The 17,135-nt window shown below is 44.6% G+C and overlaps 2 protein-coding genes across 2 annotated transcripts in view; one reads left to right on the top strand and one right to left on the bottom strand.

The window, feature by feature from the left end:
* Window positions 1–499: 499 nt before the first annotated feature.
* Window positions 500–7,750, top strand: LOC142288243 (large ribosomal subunit protein eL24-like). Its single transcript, XM_075333496.1, has 2 exons — window positions 500–811; window positions 7,712–7,750. The coding sequence occupies exons 1-2, from the start codon at window positions 500–502 to the stop codon at window positions 7,748–7,750; spliced, it is 351 nt and encodes a 116-aa protein (XP_075189611.1).
* The window catches only part of LOC142291190 (amine oxidase [flavin-containing] A-like), a 133,752-nt gene continuing 122,915 nt past the window's right edge, over window positions 6,299–17,135 (bottom strand). Inside the window, exon 15 of the mRNA XM_075335537.1 lies at window positions 6,299–10,219. Within this exon, the coding sequence (XP_075191652.1) occupies window positions 10,064–10,219 (156 nt within the window). The 3' untranslated portion in view covers window positions 6,299–10,063. The remainder of the gene's footprint in view (window positions 10,220–17,135) is intronic.

Raw genomic sequence — 17,135 nt, 5'->3', positions numbered from 1 at the left:
TTGCCTCTCTGGGGGAGTCCGGTGCTCGGTCCCGTGGATCCACCTCCAGGACATTACAGTACGCTAATAACCAAGGTAAATATCAGGTAACCAAGCAAAGCGCTTTGCTTAGTTACCCGATGTGTACCTTGGTTATCAGCGTCCGCAGAAGCCGGCTCCCTGCATATTTAGATCGTTGCTCTCTCGCTGTAAAACATAGCAACGTGTGCTTCACAGCGGGAGAGCAACGAGCAAAAAATGAACCAGAGCAATGTGTAACGATCAGCGATCTCACAGCAGGGGCCAGGTCGCTGCTTAGTGTCACACACAGCGAGATCGCTGATGAGGTCACTGATACATCACAAAACCTGTGACTCAGCAGCGATGTCGCTAGGGGTACTTCTCACATAGCGAGATCGCTAAGACATGACACTTTGCTGAAATGTATGTCTCAGGTCTTATCTCATACTACCAGATTACATAGCAAAAATCTGCCAACAGACTTATTTTAGCCGGCGCCATGAATGTCGAGCTCTGCATCTTCAGCGGCTACAAGATCTACCCGGGGCACGGGTGGCGGTACACCAGGAGTGACAGGAAGGTGTTCCAGTTCCTTAATGCAAAATGCGAGTCCGCGTTCCTGTCCAAGAGGAACCCACATCAGATTACCTGGAAGGTCCTGTGGAAGCACAAGGGGCAGTCGGAAGAAGTCCAGAAGAAACATACTTGTCGCGCTGTAAAGTTCCAGAGAGCCATTACTGGTGCCTCTTTGGCTGAAATTATGTCCAAGAGAAACGAGAAGCCTGAAGTGCGAAAGGCTCAGCGGGAACAGGCAATCAGGGCTGCCAACAGACTTTGGGATACTTTACACGCTGCAACATCGCTGCCGATATATCGTCGGGGTCACTTCGGTAGTGCCGCCCATCCGGCGCAGGTAGAGGCATCGCAGCGTGTAATACAAATGAGCAACGATCAACGAGCACAAAAACGTGAAAAATCGTTGCTCGTTGACACGTCGTTCATTTCCATAATATCGGTGCTGCTGCAGGTACGATGTTGTTTGTCGTTCCTGCGGCAGCACACATTGCTATGTGTGTCGCCGCTGGAACGACAAACATCTCCTTACCTGCGTCCACCAGAAAAGAAGGAAGGAAGGAGGTGGGCGGCATGTTTCGGCAGCTCATCTCCTCCCCTCCTTTTCTATTGGGCGACGGTTCAGTGACGCTGCTGTGACGTCGCTGTGACGCTGAACGAACCGCCCCATTAGAAAGGAGGCGGTTCGCCGGTCACAGCGACGTCGCAGAGCAGGTATGTGCGTGTGAAGCTGCCGTAGCGATAATGTTCGCTACGGCAGCAAGCACCACATATCGAATGTGTGACGGGGGTAAGTGCTAGCGATGTCGCAGCGTGTAAAGCCCGCCTTCTTTTTAATGAGAAGACTGATTGCTCATTTTTGTCAGATACATTGTAAGAAATATTATTTATACAGAAAAAATGAATACTATATAATGATAAACTAATATTCAGTTATACTATATCCACTGTTTTTTATTAAGTAAACTATAATCTGAATTTATGGAGTTATGTTGCTTTTAATCTATATATATATAATTGCCTTATTCTGTCTGTCTGTCTGTCTGTCTTGCTCCAAAATTGTGTCACCGTGACAGTGTCGTTGGCGTGACAACTGTCGGATTGGCCGCTGGGCTGGCCTGGCCCCGCCCCCCCCCCCCACGGATTGGCCACTCGCCTTGGCCTGGCCCCGCCCCCCCGCATGGATTAGCCGCTCGCCCCGGCCCTCCGCACGCATCGCCCCCTCCAGCGTACACCGGCTCCCGGTACACATGTGCAGAAAGCCGGCATACGCTGACGCCTCGCCCGCTCGCCCCCACCACACGTTGGCACACTCGGCCCCGCCCCCGGCGGACATAACCTTGCGATGCTGGGATCGTGACGGAGCCGGTGTACGCTGGTAACCATGATACACATCGCGTAACTATAGGAAGCGCTTCCCTTAGTTACCCGATGTGTATCATGGTTACCAGCGAACACCGACTCCCGGTACACATGTGCAGGGAGCCGGCATACGCTGCGGTCAATAATGAAGTGTCATGCAGTGGTGAAAGAGTTAAAGACACTGCAAGACACTTCATTATAGGCAGCGGGCACCCCCAGAAGAGAGAAGACAGACGAAAGAAGACCCCGCAGTCATACTCACCAGACGCCGACCGGGAGCAGGTGAGCGCATCAAGGTCCTGCAGCGGCGGAACACACACACATGCACACACATAAGAACAGACACACACACATCAGATCACACTCACTCACTCTCACACACACATCAGATCGCATCCACACACTCACAACATCCAGTGATATCGCTTACTTCTCGGCGGCGATACTGTGCGTGCAGTGACCTTCCAGGACCTGCCGGAGGATCACATAGCCGGAAGCATGTGGTATCTCCGGATGTTGTAAGTGTGTGAGCGCGTATGTGCGATATCGTCAGTGTGTGTGTGCGCGCGTGTATGCGATCGGATGTGCGCGTGTATGCGATCGTATGTGCGCGTGTATGCGATCGTATGTGTGCGCGTGTATGCGATCGGATGTGTGCGCGTGTATGCGATCGGATGTGTGCGTGTGTATGCGATCGGATTTGTGCGCGTGTATGCGATCGGATGTGTGCGTGTATGCGATCGGATGTGTGCGTGTATGCGATCGGATGTGTGCGTGTATGCGATCGGATGTGTGCGTGTCGGCAGAAGGCAGAGGAGCACGGCGTGCAGCACAGCTGCTGGGACCGCCCACCGGCGGGCACAGGGAGAAGTGGGGTGTGAGTGTATGCGATCAGATTTGTGCGTGTATACTGTCTGATGTGACTGTGGAGCACGATGGGGAGTGCGCAGCATGGGGGATGGAGCACGATGGGGGGTGCGCAGCATGGGGGATGGAGCATGATGGGGGGTGCGCAGCTTGGGGGATGGAGCACGATGGGGAGTGCGCAGCATGGGGGATGGAGCACGATGGGGAGTGCGCAGCATGGGGGATGGAGCACGATGGGAGTGCGCAGCATGGGGGATGGAGCACGATGGTGGGTGCGCAGCATGGGGGATGGAGCACGATGGTGGGTGCGCAGCATGGGGGATGGAGCACGATGGTGGGTGAGCAGCATGGGTGATGGAGCACGATGGGGGGTGCGCAGCATGGGGGATGGAGCACGATGGGGGGTGCGCAGCATGGGTGATGGAGCACGATGGGGGGTGCGCAGCATGGGGGATGGAGCACGATGGGGGGTGCGCAGCATGGGGGATGGAGCACGATGGGGGGTGCGCAGCATGGGGGATGGAGCACAATGGGGAGTGCGCAGCATGGGGGATGGAGCACGATGGGGGTGCGCAGCATGGGGGATGGAGCACGATGGGGGGTGCACAGCATGGGGGATGGAGCATGATGGGGGGTGCGCAGCATGGGGGATGGAGCACGATGGGGGGTGCGCAGCATGGGGGATGGAGCACGATGGGGGGTGCGCAGCATGGGGGATGGAGCACGATGGGGGGTGCGCAGCATGGGGGATGGAGCACGATGGGGAGTGCGCAGCATGGGGGATGGAGCACGATGGAGGTGCGCAGCATGGGGGATGGAGCACGATGGGGGGTGCACAGCATGGGGGATGGAGCATGATGGGGGGTGCGCAGCATGGGGGATGGAGCACGATGGGGGGTGCGCAGCATGGGGGATGGAGCACGATGGGGGGTGCGCAGCATGGGGGATGGAGCACGATGGGAGTGCGCAGCATGGGGGATGGAGCACGATGGGGGTGCACACCTCCCCCCAAAACACACACACAGCACCACACGCGCACTGCACAACACACCACACACAAACTGGGAACCAGAAACACCGCCCTACACAGACACCCACACACAGATAACGCCGCACACACACAAAACACCCAACACACAAACACCGCGGCATACACAAATATACGCACATACCGCGCAACACACACACTGCACAAAACATACCTCCCCCAAAGCACACACGCACTCCACACCCACACAAACCGCCCAACACACACAGCACCACACACAGACAACACTGCAGACACACAGCGCTCCACAAACAACACAACGCAACACACACAACGCAACACACATACAACACCGCTCTCACACACCCCCACCCAGACAACACCCAGAACATTTACAGTGCCCTACACAAACACTGGCAACTACACACAACAACATCGATATATATAACAAAAAACATACATTAACTACACAATAAATTCTAGAATACCCGATGCGTTAGAATCAGGCCACCTTCTAGTGTGTTTATAAAAATGCATATTTCATATCTCATTAAAATACGATTTTGTATATAAAGGGGAGGAATGTAATTATTCACATGGGATCTTGAGAAAGTAAGAGTGCAGGTGAAACAGCATTGGCCATGAAGGCTCACCGGACTCTTTTTTCTTTTAAAGAAACTCCCAATAAGCTTTCTATTCATTTAATGTGTGTACATATACGTATAATGCAGTTTGAGTGTGTTACATATAGCATATATAACCTAGTCCTCCCATTTCCTAAATATAACATATATAGCCTAGTCTTCCCTCCCCCACATATAGCATACATAGCCAAATACCCACTACCCCACATATAGCATATATAGACAGGTCTCCACTCTCCAAAAATTGATGCATATGGATGCACTTTTCAATTACACATATCAGTTTCAAATAAAATCCACGCATATAGTCAGAGTTAGTTAGTTAGTTGCTAGTGGTTACAACCATGGATATCTAAGATCCTGCAATGCCCTGCACATGAGGTAAGCGACATAGGGAATCAGGAGAACTATACTACATTTCTATTTGGAGGTATTTGCTAATATTTTTATTACACCTACTACATATTGGAATCAGATCTTGGAGATGGGAAAACCACTTTAACAATGAAAACTGATTCTCCTACCAGCCTTCTGAGCTCTAGGAAGGAGTCTCATTGATGATAACAGCAACAGAAGAGAGGTGAGAGGTCGGGCAGCTGTTGCAATCACCTAGCACCAATTACAGCCTCATCAAGCCCTTACTCTGAGGAGTCAGAGAGGAGTGAGAGTATGCAGACTGCATGGCATGTGGATGCCATGGTAACCTCACTGACCCCCTACCCACAGTCTCATCGCATCGGGGGGTGTTGACGAAGGACGATGGAAGATGTTCAGATTGGCACCTCTGCAGGGGAGGTTTTGTTTAATACCGCTTTTCACTGCTTTGATAATCTGCATCCATATTGGAACTCTCCAATACCTGATGACAGCACAGCAGGAGAAGGAGGGAGAGTGCTGCTATGCAATCAGATTAGCTCAGCTGTGAATAGCTGTGCTAGGATCGGAGGGGGAGAATCCTTCCATCTCTTGTCAGTGTCAGCCCTGCAGTGGGGCCCATCGGAACATTCACCGATTTCCCAGTGGGCCAGTCTGAGCCTGGAAGTCACAGCTCTGTAAAGACTGTCCGGGTCACTCTGCGCTCTGTGTGACCAGTGACTTTTACAGTATAAGCCTAGGTAGCATCAGAATGAGGCTTCATAGACTTTTATTGTAAAAGACTTGCAGCTCATGCATAGAGCATTGATTGAGCAGGCTGGTCACTCACTGCTCGATTGTGGTGACGTCACTCAGAAGAGGGGAAGTACAGCACTGGACACCAGAGAGAGGCACGATAGGGGAGTATATAACACACTTAGGCCGTGATCACAAGTTCAATATTTTACACCAGTATTTGTAAGACAAAACCAGGAGTGGGTGACAAATACAGAAATGATGCCCGTGTTTCTATTATACTTTTCCTCTGATTGTTCCACACGTAATTTTGGCTTACAAATACTGATGTAAAATACTGTGCAAATACCGAACGTGTGAACGTGGCCTTACACTACATTACATACATAATACACATATTTCATGAATAAAAAACTTAATGCAAGTGCTGCTTTAACCTCTGAGTGATGAAAATCATATTGGATTATCGCTGTTACGCATCTTGTTGCTTTGTCACTCATAAATTTGTCTAAGAACAAACGGTGTGAAAAACAAAATTTGGGTCAGTCTCAAAACTTTTGGCCATGACGGTGTAAGTGGGTTGAACATATATAAAAAATGAAGAACCACTATACAGCACCAATTGAAGAACATTAGAAAAAATACAGAGGATATGCCAATAATCTAAAATGCGATCCAATGTTTGAACCTAACCTTTTAATGACCAAAGAAGACAAACACTAGTGTGAAAAGAAAAGAGGCATGACTTCATGAGTTACCTTTATAACAACATTTTTTAATTGAAATAAATTTGTTCTTTAGCGGAAAATCATAATACTGTGAAGTTTATATTGATTGTCAATGTGTGACTATAACACAATATATTTAATATATAAAAAAGATTCTCTCTCTGTTATATGTAATATATGGATAGTTTCAACTAAACTTCAAATTTGTTCGATATAATCTAAATAAAATAGCAACATCAACGTGTTCCAAGCTCATAAAAAACACATGGTTCAGACAATCTATTAATATATAAATTATTGATAAGCTAGTAATCACATTTAAAAGGGGTTTTAACACCAATTTCTTATGGAATACTGAATATGCCTATATCGCTGTATTAAGTACATTTATCATAAGTGGTAAAATTACAAGATAGTGTCTGTATGCTTTTTTTTATCTTGGTGCACTTGTTAATAGTCAGAGAAATGTAAATGATGCATTATTTTTTAAACACCTGGATGGAGTTAATTTAATATGTACCAAAACTGCTGTTAGTTAAATTTTGGGTATACACTCCTCAAAATTGAAATTTCAATACCAAGATGGAAAAGTTGTGGAGTCAGAAAAATCAGAGAATCTATAGACATGGTAATGATATGAAAATAATAAAAATTGGAAACAATATTTCCAAACATCTCAATTTATTCAGTATGCGCATCACAAGTATGAGCACCATGCACAGAAATACACACACTTACACATCTTGGAATGCTAGCTATGAGATTGTTAATGACTGAGGAATGTTCTCCACCTCTAATTGCACTTGAGTGCACCGATTATCATGATCCACTGTTGGCAGTTGTTTTTGCAATTGCTGACCAATGATGTCCAAGATGAACTCAATGAGAAATAAGTCCATAGACGTACATTGCAAGCAATGGTAGCACATTAATACCAAACAGGGTGCTCACAGTAGCACCAGCAACATGCTTCCTAGCATTGTCGTGTTGAAAAACAGCTCCCAGAACACTTTGGAGAAATGGCCGAACCTTTCGTTCAACGTAAATCAATGTAACGCTGAGCTGTTAGTGTACCTAGACTGATGATCAGAGGGATCAGGCTACTGGACATGCAATCCCACATTATAATCCTGAGATTAGAACCTGTATTACGGTGACATTCTCTTATGAGGACTATCATGACGTTGTCCACGTGGTGTGTAGGTCAATCTCTGACTTCATTGTGTACAAGACAAAAGTAGGAATCATTGTTAAAGAGGATAGACCTTCATGGCAGCCTCCACAGCTGTCATGCTCTGCTCCATGTTAGCCTTAGAGAGCTGTGGAGTATGTAATTAAGAAGTATTCATGAGGAAACGTCATACAGGTCTTACTCCTGGGGATATTGTGTGGAGTAGCATAATGTATAAACCTTTAATGCCTCTATTCTTCATTCTAAGTACACTAACAGCTTGGCGTTAAATTTGCTTGGTCATTGAACCAGTAGTATGGCAATTCCTCCAAAGAATCCAAATCCAAATAGTTGTTTTCAATATGACCATGCCAGGATGCATGATGCTTGGGATACTGGGAGCAGCCTGTGTGGCCTAAATGTTCTACCATGTCCTGTAGTTTCTCCGGGCTTATTTCCCATTGAGCACATCTGGGACAGTGTTGGACAGCAAATGCAAAAGGAACTGCCAGAGGTGGAACTTAATGATATGCGTGCCCACGTGCAGGCAGAGTGGAAAAACATTCTTCAGACAACTATTTTTACCCTAATTGATAGCAACCAAGGTGTGTAAGTGTATGTATTTCTGTGTGTGTCACTCATAATTAATATTGAATAAATTGAGATGATTTGAACATTTTGCTTGCATTTGTTCATTTAATTTCCTTTGTTTCATGTCGGGGGTGCACAAGACTGGATCATATACTGGACAAGTATGTAATAGCAAAAATAGATATTAGCGAATACCATTATTATAAAATTGTATTAAATTTATAATGCAAGGTGCATGATTTTGTCAGAACTATAAATTAATACTGTAGTTTAAGACATAATACATTAAAAGCACAGGGCTTAGCTCTTGTGAAAAGTATACGTGACTCTTGTAAAAGTTGTCTTTAGTAAGGCCGGGTTTACACAAGCATATTTCACAGTCCGTATACAGATCGCCATGCTTAGTATGGCAGTGAGTCTTCTGACGGAAACTTAAAGCCTAATATGGGTCTATGAGGCTATAAGTTTGGGTAGAAAGACTTGTGGTCAGTCAGGCATTGCAATCTGTATACATGTCAATGAAGTCTTTTGTTTTTATTATTATATTGTTCTGCACTTTCCCAAAAAAAAATCCCAAAAAAACAAGATAAAACAAAGCTGAAACTATACAGGCTATGCTCCATAGATCGTCTATAAGTGACTAGTATATTATAAGTGTAGATGCATCTATCCAATAATGGAGGCACATAGTAACAGCAACTAATATTTTTCTTTAAAAAAAACCTGAGCAAGTAGTGAAAGACAAAGAATTTGTCACGATTCACTTTTGGCTCTGCTCCTTAAAGAGCCATTAGGTTTTGTCTATTGCTCACTTGTTTGCATTCCCTGGGTCCTTTCCGGTGGGTGGGGCTTGTTTGGTGCCTTGTTACGGTAATCACTTTGCTTTGTCTGTGGGCTGTTTCCTCTGGAACTTCACCAGTGATAGTTCCTGCTCTGTAGAGTGTGCTTCTGGTTCCCATGAGTTTGTTCTGATCCTCGTCCCGCTACCCCAACTTATCCCCCTGTCCTCCACTCCTTCCATCTTGTCTGTGCTCCCTGACCCTCCATTTGTTTGATTTCCTCAGTCCCACTTCCCCCCTTTTTGTACTTATGTTGCCCTTTGGCTTCTGACTTCGGCTTGCTCCCCATCTGTACCTAACATTACCTCCTGGCCACCAACTTTAGGCTTCCATGTGACTTTGGCTCCTCTTCACCTTTGCACTGACGTGACCTCCCGCCTCTGACTCTTGGCTTGTACGACCATTCTGCTACCTCCCCATCTAGATACTGGTGACATCTACAGGGCAGATGCATCATTACACCTAGGAGCTCTACATCTCTCCTGTGTACCTGCACCCCCTGTTGGTAGCATTAATGACTTCAAGGAACCTCAAAGATTCAGAATGTAATACCACCACTAACTTATATTTATATATATATATATATAAATATACATATATATATATATATATATATATATATATATATATATATTTATTTATGTATATATATATATATATATATATATTATACCATTTCTCCAGGAAGATATTGCTTAATAAAATTCTTGCTCATCACAGTCCTCAGGTTAATAATAAACCACGCTTCACTGAAAGACTATGATATTGACTGTGCCCAAACAATTCTAGTACAAAGACTCCTTTTTATCATTATGACTAGGTTGTATTTGAGGGGTCAGGAACTGAATATTTTATGTACAAAATACAATTCCCTTGTTAATCCTGAGCTTATTTATGAATCTGCATAGTGTGTAGCATTAATGATATTAGTATATGAGGTAAAGTGTGAAAGTATCATGATTACAGAATGTGTTAAGAATAAAAAATATTATGAATATTACCTATTATGTTTTCCTATGAAATCAATGTCACAATCAATATTAATCAGCTATCTAAGAGATAAGGTTTAAGTGGCGTGTGGCTTTTGGTGAGTTAACATAAAGACAATTTGGATAATGAGAAAAAAAATGACACAACAGTATGAGGAGATTGTCATCATTCAGGAAAATAAAATCGGTGTTGTGAACTGATTAACCACGAGTGATGAACCCTTTCTTGTATGCAAAGAGCCCAAGAGCAGCTGCTGAAGCAATGAACACAGAGGAGCCAATGAACCTAAGTAATCCTTGAGGTGATGGCAGATTTCTTTCCAGGAATGATCTATCAAACGGTAGAGCAGGAACATCCTAAAAGGAAAAGACCACAATGTCAGATGACAAGGAAACAATAGATCTTCATAAAAAATTATTGATCTTCACATTAGGCTAGATTCACAACAATTTTTACATTTATGTTACTCTTTTCGGCATAAGAAATAAATAAAATGTGAATAAAAGTTCCCTATCCTGTTACAATCAACTACTACTGAAAAAGATAGGAAAAACAGAATCCGACTAAATAGTATAGATAATTGGGTTGGAAGACACAAAAAAATGTAATTATAAAAAAATACAAATATGTTTCATTCACAAACCACACTCATTTTTTCTAGGAAAGAAATCACCATAGTACATTAAAATGGCACTTTAGGTAGCACAGCACATATATAGTTTTAAAGGTGCTGCTCAGCATTGTTCAATCACCATAGTCAAACCCGTATTATGGATCAAGCATACATACACCCTACAGTCTAGGGATGTTTATTAAAATTTCCATAGTTGTGTCCTATACATACAATAATGCTGCGTGATTGGCAATCAGAGGTTTAGTTACTACTAGCTGTAGCTGCATTGCCCGGGATAGTAACTGTCTGTCTGTTTCTCTCCCAGTCTCTGTCTGTTTCTCTATCTTTCCCTGTCTGTCCCTTTTCCTGTCTGTCTGTCTTTTTCACTGTTTGTCTTTTTCCCTGTGTCTGTCTCTTTCCCTGTGTCTATCTGTGTCTGTTTCTTTGTCTGTCTATTTTCCTGTCTCTTTTCCTTTCTGTCTCTCTATCTCTTTCCCTGTCTGTATTTCTCTTTCCCTGTCTGTCTTTCTCTTTCCATGTCTGTCTGCATCTATCTGTCTCTTTCCCTTGCATGGCTGGGCATTCTTCTGAAGTTCTGGCTGCATTGTGGCTCCCAGCTCCATTGACTTTAACGGAGGCACGTTTTTTGGCGAATAACTGTAAATTGCGGGGTTAAAATTTCCCAACAACACATAGTCTATGACGTTTCCTGAGTCACATGGTGCGTCTGTGCAAAATTTTGTGATTGTAAATGCGACGGTGCAAATTCCTTTAGTGGACAAATACACACACATACATACACTCAGCTTTGTATATTAGACTAGCTGTAGTACCCGAGCGTTGCCCGGGATAGTAACTGTCTCTCTGTCTCTCTCCCAGTCTCGGTCTGTGTCTCGCTGTCTGTCTGTTTCTCTGTCTGTGTCTTCCTTTGTCTGTCTGTGTCTATGTCTTTGTCTGTCTGTTTCTATCTCTCTGTCTATATTTGTATTAGTCTGTCTCCATCTCTGTGTCTCTCTCTCTAATTATTTGTCTGTCTCTATGTGTGTGTCTGTCTGTCTCTCTCTTTCCCCGTCTGTCTCTTTCCCCGTCTGTCTCTTTCCCCGTCTGTCTCTTTCCCCGTTTGTCTCTTTCCAGGTCTGTCTCTTTCCAGGTCTGTCTCTTTACCCGGCTGTCTCTTTGCCCGGCTGTCTCTTTGCCCGGCTGTCTCTTTACAGGGCTGTCTCTTTCCAGGGCGGTCTCTTTCTCCATCTATCTCTTTGCCCGGCTGTTTCTTTCCCCGTCTGTCTCTTTCCAGGGCTGTCTCTTTCCAGGGCTGTCTCTTTCCAGGGCTGTCTCTTTCCAGGTCTGTCTCTTTACCCGGCTGTCTCTTTGCCCGGCTGTCTCTTTGCCCGGCTGTCTCTTTGCCCGGCTGTCTCTTTACAGGGCTGTCTCTTTCCAGGGCGGTCTCTTTCCAGGGCGGTCTCTTTCTCCATCTATCTCTTTGCCCGGCTGTTTCTTTCCCCGTCTGTCTCTTTCCAGGGCTGTCTCTTTCCAGGGCTGTCTCTTTCCAGGGCTGTCTCTTTCCAGGGCTGTCTCTTTCCAGGGCTGTCTCTTTCCAGGGCGGTCTCTTTCCAGGGCGGTCCCTTTCCAGGGCGGTCTCTTTCTCCATCTATCTCTTTGCCCGGCTGTCTCTTTCCAGGGCTGTCTCTTTCCAGGGCTGTCTCTTTCCAGGGCTGTCTCTTTCCAGGTCTTTCTCTTTCCAGGGCTGTCTCTTTCCAGGGCTGTCTCTTTCCAGGGCTGTCTCTTTGCCCGTCTGTCGCTTTGCCCGTCTGTCGCTTTGCCCGTCTGTCCCTTTGCCCATCTGTCCCTTTGCCCGCCTGTCCCTTTGCCCGCCTGTCCCTTTGCCCGCCTGTCCCTTTGCAGGGCTGTCCCTTTGCAGGGCTGTCTCTTGGCCCGTCTGTCTCTGTGCCCATCTGTCTCTGTGCCTGTCTGTCTCTGTGCCTCTGTCTGTCTGTCTATCTCTTTCTGTCTCTGTCTGTCCGTCTCCTCACTGACATCTTATTACATCACACATAAGCTTCTTATACTAACAGTTTATTTTGTTCCTATTGCAACCACTGCCATTTGCTATTAATAGCCTGTAGCTCCCACCTCCATTCAGTTTAATGGAGGCAGGATTTTGGAAAGTAACTGTAAAGCGCGGGGTTAAATTTTCCAGTCCAAACATAGTCTATGACGTTCCCTGAGTCACATTGGGTGTCTGTGTAAAATTTCGGGATTGTAAATGCGACGATGCAAATTCCTTTGGCGGACATACACACATACATACACTGAGCTTTATATATTAGATTGTTAAACCAATACCATACATAAAGCACACAGACACCCCTTGCATTCAGGGCAATTTATATAAGTGTCTGCAGTTATGTGCTTGGTATAATAATATCAATCAAAAACAAGATTGACAGCAGCTGTTAAACACGTGCAGTTTAGGTCACAATACGGCACGCACGGCAAGGTTTTATTATGGTGTCCAACATAGGGCACTATAGGTGGATAATTTTTAACGGTTTCAATAAAAGTTATATTTTAGACAAACTCCAGAATTCTTAGTCTGTGAAATACATTAAATGTTTGGAGGCTATCCATTATTGGGAACACAGTAAAACATAGGAATATACTGTACTATTTTAATGGCTTTTTATGGTACGTATTAGTAAATAATTCCAGAACTATTAAAACTGACAAGAAAAAGTTAGAATTTTTTTTGTTTTCCAAATTTATACTGTACTTACTAGTGTCTTTGTTTTAAAATGGTGATCTTAACTATTTAGCAGTCAGTGACTCCTTATTATAGTGCAATTACATATTACCATATTTTTCGGACTATAAGACGCACTTTTTCCCCCCAAAATTTTGGGGGAAAGTGGGGGGTGCATCTTATAGTCTGATGGTAGTGGTGGAGTGGGTGAAGGTGGGTGCGGTGGTGGTGGAGCGGGTCATCAGAGGCAGGAGCAGGCTGTAGAAGCGCTACCCTGACCATGTGGGTCCGCTCATTTGATATACACGCCCATCATCCCGCCCATCATCTCTCAGCCCTGAATTCCGGCGCTGACAGGTGGGCGGGATGATGGGCGAGGGATGCACGCATACTAAAGAGCCGGCCCGCGTGTTCACCCCAAACACAACAGCCTGGAGTGATCATGTGCGGCTGTATTCACTGCCCCCCGTGCACCATCATCAGCGCGGGGGGCAGTGAATAAGTACGGTATACTCACTGTTCCCCTGCAGCATCACAATGTCCTCTTGTCTGCCGGCCTGCTGATGTGTGTGCAGAGTGGTGAGCACAGCGATGATGTTATCGCTGTACACACGGCTCCACACAGGTCAGCTTGCACAGACATGAAGCGAGCGATGCTGCGTGGAGTGAGGAGAGGTGAGTATACAGCGGGAGTCCTCCACCTGTTACTGTAAATCCGGCCGCGGCTGAAGTGACCGCGAGATCCGCGGTGACTTCAGTCAGGTGATGTGGGGTGACAGCTGGAGTCATCACTGATTCCGGCGGCTCAGTTCACTTGCGGCCTGACCCTCACAGAGAGCGGTCGTGTTCTATGGCCACTCTCTGTGATTGTCACATGTAGCAGAGCTGGATGCGTCGTGGGACGTCGTGTGGATTACATCGGACCTGGGTTTTTAGGGGTTAATAAAGTGGTGAAAGAGGGTGGTTTTTTTGTCTTTTTTTCAAATAAAGGATTTTTATGTGTTTTTGTTTATTTACTTTCACTTACAGTTTAGTGATGAGGGCGTGTCTCATAGACGTCTGCCATCACTAAGCTAGGACTTAGTGGCAGCTATGGGCCGCTGCCATTAACTCCTTATTACCCTGATTGCCACCGCATCAGGGCAATCGGGATGAGCTGGGAAAAGTCCCAGGACTGTTGCATCTAATGGATGCGGCAAATCTGAGCGGCTGCTGGTTGATATTTTTAGGCTTGGGGAGCTCCCAATAACATGAGTCTCCCTAGCCTGAGAATACCAGCCACCAGCCACCAGCCCCCAGCTGTGAGACTTTATCTTGGCTGGTTATCAAAATTGTTTTTAATTTTTAAATTACCCCCATACAGTGTCAGCAGCAGATCCTCGCCCCAAAACAGTGGGTCATGACCACATTTTTTGCTTAAAAATTTTATTTTCCTCCTCTAAAATCAGGGTGCGTCTTATGGTCCAGTGCGTCTTAAAGTCCAAAAAATATGGTAGGTAGCATAAATATAGGATCTATGCTTAAAGGGGTGGTCCGGCACCTAAAATGTATTTTCTAACTATCTTTACTGCTAGCCACTTTTGTAATTATCTTTATTATACAATTCCCTACACTTCTCTCCTATCTAATATCTAAAGGTGTATTTTTTACTGCTCTTCCTGTGACGTTTCGTTTGAGGGGAGTCTAAAATGTAACATCACAGGAGGCTGGAGCTGCAGTCACTCCCCACAGCATCCATTGCCCCTCCTGGAACAGGTCAGTAGGGGGCAGCACTGCAGTTACTTCTCAGTTTCTTGCATTGCTGCCCCTTTTGAAGACGTCCTGGATCCTATGTAAAGGATGCTGGGGTGAGCTTTGTGCAGTGTTGACACTCTCCTCCTCTCTGCCGCTGCTGTTGCTTCTTTGAAAGACGTCGGCAGGGGACGGGGATAAAATCAATGAGTGACCCCACCTCACAGCTTCTAGCACCACCGTCAAGCAAATCATTAGCAGGGGGCAGGCTGGTGTCACTCACTGCTTCATCTCGTCCCTTGCCGGTGTCTTTCACACAAGCAACACAGGAGACAATCTTCCAAAATCATTTTTGCACTTTACCATTAAAAATAAAACAAATGCATCCAAGGCCAAAACCAGCATACTTGTAAGACTTGGGAAACAAAGGTATTAGTTAGAAATGTAAAATATCTGTGCACAACCTGAACTCACTGATATTGGCAAGACCAGCGGACCATTTTAGACACCCAAACAAATCAAATAAGGGGGCAAACGCCTAAAAAAAACATAGCAAGCGTGGAATAATTATGGGTCTGGGAGAATTGTGAAGAAATAATATTAGCAAATACTTCTAATTAGAAATGTAGTTTAGTTTATTTGATATAGCGATGTCTCTTACCTCAAGTGCAGGGCATTGCAGAGTAAGTATCCATGGTTACAACCACAAGAAACTAACTAACTAACTAACTGACTATATGAGTAGACGTAACTATGGCTACCTAAGCTGCAATGCCCTGCACATGAGGTAAGAGACATGACTATTAGGAATGATCGAATACCTCAAATATTCGGCTTCGCGAATATTTTCCGAATAGGTCAACCGCTATTCGCAAATATTCGATGTGCAATGTAAGTCTATGGGAAACCCGAATAACAACTATTCGTAACTATTCGGGCTTCCCATAGACATACATTGCGCATCGAATATTCGCATAGCGGCGAGTTATTCGTTGAATATTTGCGAAGCCGAATATTTGAGATATTCGATCATCCCTAATTACTATATCAGGAGAACTATACTAAATTTCTATTTGGAGGTATTTGCTAATATTATTACACCTACTACATATTGGAATAGGATCTTGGAGATAAGAATAACCCTATAACTCAATAAAATGCTTGTGAGGAATCAAAATTTATAAAAAAAAGTCCAATTTTATTGTGAATTTTGGATCCTCACAAGCACTTTATTAAGCCAATTATGATGTTTACAGAACCATCTGCTCCTTGTTCCTGGGATTCAATAAAAGTTATTTTTTTTAGTTTTTTTCTTTTTGTTGGTATTTTACTGTAGGGCACCAGGGTGGCCCCATGTTGCTTTTCTTCTTCGTACATCGTAGAGTAGAAGGGTGTCAAAAAGTGTTGCGGGTGCTCATAGTAATAGCACTGGATGAAGAAGAACCTGAATTACTTCAACTGGAGACGTCACTGGATATTCCTGGATAATCCTGAACTGTATACATTAAATACTATCTACAAAGCTAATGTGTATCATGTCACTGGTGATCAATATATTACCTGTACACATACACTATACACATACACTATACACCATGGGTCTCAAACTCTGCTGGGTATATGGGCCATGCACAGGAAAAAATTTGAATTGGGGGCCATATTCTTTCCATGTCGAAGTGACATTTAGTGATACCATATTTTTTTATAAATACCTTTTAATCATTATTTTTTAACATTTGTGGCGTGTTTTTTTTTTTTTTTTTAAACTGGCATTCATTAAATGGGTTATGGAATAGTCTTATAGCTTGGGTCAATTCGGATATGGTGATCACAAACCTGTACTTTTAGTGACAAAATGTTTTTTTCATGCTTTATTTTGATTTTTTTTTTACATACTTACAATTTGTCCCCCTAATTGGCCGCATACAGTAATATTGTCTTACAAGTAGTACCATATAATAATTCTGCCCAACATATTGCAGTAATGTTCCCATTCTAGTGCCTATTTTAAAGATATGTCCCACATTCTGGTCATCATTTTGTAGTAATGTCCCCTTTCCTGGTCCTCATTTTCTAGTAATGTCCCCCTCCTTGTCTCCATCTTGCAATAATGTCCCCAATTTGGTCCCCATCCTGTAGAAATGTCCCCATTCTGGATAATGTCCCCATCCTGTTCCCCTTCTTGAAG

Source organism: Anomaloglossus baeobatrachus, chromosome 2 (assembly GCF_048569485.1).
Source record: "Anomaloglossus baeobatrachus isolate aAnoBae1 chromosome 2, aAnoBae1.hap1, whole genome shotgun sequence".
Lineage (NCBI taxonomy): Eukaryota > Metazoa > Chordata > Amphibia > Anura > Aromobatidae > Anomaloglossus > Anomaloglossus baeobatrachus.
Note: the sequence above shows the minus strand (reverse complement) of the source record. Positions and strands in the feature narration are given on the sequence as shown.

Excerpts from the sequence above, each read along its gene's own strand:
- LOC142288243 (XM_075333496.1), top strand. The coding sequence starts at position 500 with ATGAATGTCGAGCTCTGCATCTTCAGCGGCTACAAGATCTACCCGGGG. Across the intron at positions 812-7,711 it reads GAAAGGCTCAGCGGGAACAG|TACACTAACAGCTTGGCGTT; the intron begins GCAATCAGGGCT and ends CTTCATTCTAAG.